The sequence below is a fragment of the Sinocyclocheilus rhinocerous genome, unplaced genomic scaffold (assembly GCF_001515625.1).
Source record: "Sinocyclocheilus rhinocerous isolate Xijiao unplaced genomic scaffold, SAMN03320098_v1.1 scaffold852, whole genome shotgun sequence".
Taxonomy (NCBI): domain Eukaryota; kingdom Metazoa; phylum Chordata; class Actinopteri; order Cypriniformes; family Cyprinidae; genus Sinocyclocheilus; species Sinocyclocheilus rhinocerous.
In genome coordinates, this window is record NW_015626422.1 from 576851 (window position 1) to 578838 (window position 1988).

General features: G+C 36.4%; 1 protein-coding gene across 1 annotated transcript in view; it reads right to left on the minus strand.

The window, feature by feature from the left end:
- Positions 1-1375: 1375 nt before the first annotated feature.
- LOC107715488 (putative proline-rich protein 21) overlaps positions 1376-1988 on the minus strand; it is a 2074-nt gene continuing 1461 nt past the window's right edge. The window contains exon 4 of the mRNA XM_016521645.1: positions 1376-1955. Within this exon, the coding sequence (XP_016377131.1) occupies positions 1683-1955 (273 nt within the window). The 3' untranslated portion in view covers positions 1376-1682. The remainder of the gene's footprint in view (positions 1956-1988) is intronic.

Consider the following 1988-nt stretch of genomic DNA (forward strand, 5'->3'; position numbering starts at 1 on the left):
TCACAGGACATTCAAAACAAATCCAGCAGGAGCTTTTCTCCCCCAGAACATCCAGCGAGCTGATTGTGTTTGGAAATGGCTTTAACAAAAGTCTCTTTGGAATCAGATGGGCTCTTTGTTTGGACTCACTCCCAGTTCAGAATATAAACAGAGTTTTTCATATTTATTCACAGTCGCAAAAGAAAACGAGGCCTGCTTTGAAAGCCAACATTTTAAAGGGCTCATATCATGGAAACCAGAATTTCTCCTGCACTTTTGAAATACTCTGAGCGCCGCAATCATGTGGACATCTTGTGGTGTTCGATTGGTACCTTTTTCTTCTGTAGATTTCACAGCCAGCAGCTCCTGCAACGCTGAACTGAGTGACAACCTGTGTAATAAAAGAAAGATTTACATGCAACCTTAACCCTTATAATGCATTCGGCTCTGTTTTGACCCAGAAGAGACACATAAAGACTAAAAAATGCATAGTAAGGGAACAAAACTTAAATGCTTTAAGACCCTCAAAATGCACATCATTTATTGGTAAAATTATTAGTGTCAAAAACTTTTCCCCATATCTCTCACACTTTTAGGACTGAATTTTGTTGATGAACATGAATATGTTTCCTATTGATGAACCATTGCAGCACTAAAAATTATCTGTTTTATTTATGCTGTTTTATTAGAAATAAATATGTAGGTTTAATAAATTTGGACAGTTTGTAATTTAATTAAATTCCATTCACTCCAATGGGATTAATACTGATAATTCTCAGATTTTTTTTTGTGTGTGTGTGTGTATATTTCATACAATGATACAGTATATTCAAATAATATTCCTCAACAATATTGGAAAAAATATTTTGCATTATATTTTTTTGGTGTGGTTCATTTGTAACTTGAAATTTTAAACAATTTCTAAATTTTTTATTTAATAAAAAAAGAGGTAAATGCAGTAATAACACGGAGTAATAATTTTTCATTAATGAGACGTTGCTGATCAGATGCATTATATGGTTGCAAAATATTAAATTTATTATATTAAGTTTTATAGAATAACGATTCTTTGTATCCAAATGGACCCGGAATGCAAAAATAGCATAGAGATTTTGAATGCATTCTGAGGGTTAATTCTGCTTGTGTGTCATGAACTAGGCCGAGACACTTGAAATCACCTGACAAACATGAGTTAACTAGCAGAAGTTGGTCAAACTGAGCTTTTTACCTTCATGTTTTGGCCAAAGATGAATCTTCGTTGCACACTTTTCCAACCCAATGAGCAAATCGTAAAAAGTTTATGAACATAAGCCATTATTTCCATGCGCTTTCATTCAGACAGCATCACATTCAGCTGCGTCTGCAGGAGCAAATCATCTGAAGAATGATGTTTCTGTGATCGTAAGCACATCCTCACCTACAAGCATCAATAAATAATCGCTTTATTTTTCAAAATCATGCAAGTCTTTGAGTTCCCTTTTACAGATCACACACAGTTATATGCGCACAACTCTACACAGTACACTGAAATCTGACAGGTTATTTTCCGATGAGGTTTTTTTTTTGTTATCAAAATTCTTTACATGAGTAAAATTTCTCTCACATAGTTGCGGCTGGTTTTTTTTAGCCCATTCGTTGTTATTGCAATGATTCACATTGTTTTGTATAGAACAAATAAGAAAAGCATCTGGTCTTCGTCATGGCTATGAAAGAAAGTGCAGTGGTTTCCTGAAGGATGGGAAATGTCTCGATTCCGCAGGCCTTTTGTGAGTCTGTGCGTGACGTGTTTCTACAGTTATTAAGCGTGAGTTAAGCTCCTGCAGGGAAACGCTGATGTTCAGCCCTCCGTCGCCGTAGGGTGTAGTGTATAGGGCGTAGCGTATAGGGTGTAGTGTGTAGGATGTAGTGTGTAGTGTATAGGGCGTAGCGTGTAGTGTGTAGGATGTAGTGTGTAGGGCATAGCGTGTAGGGTGTAGTGTGTAGGATGTAGTGTGTAGTGTTTAGGGCGT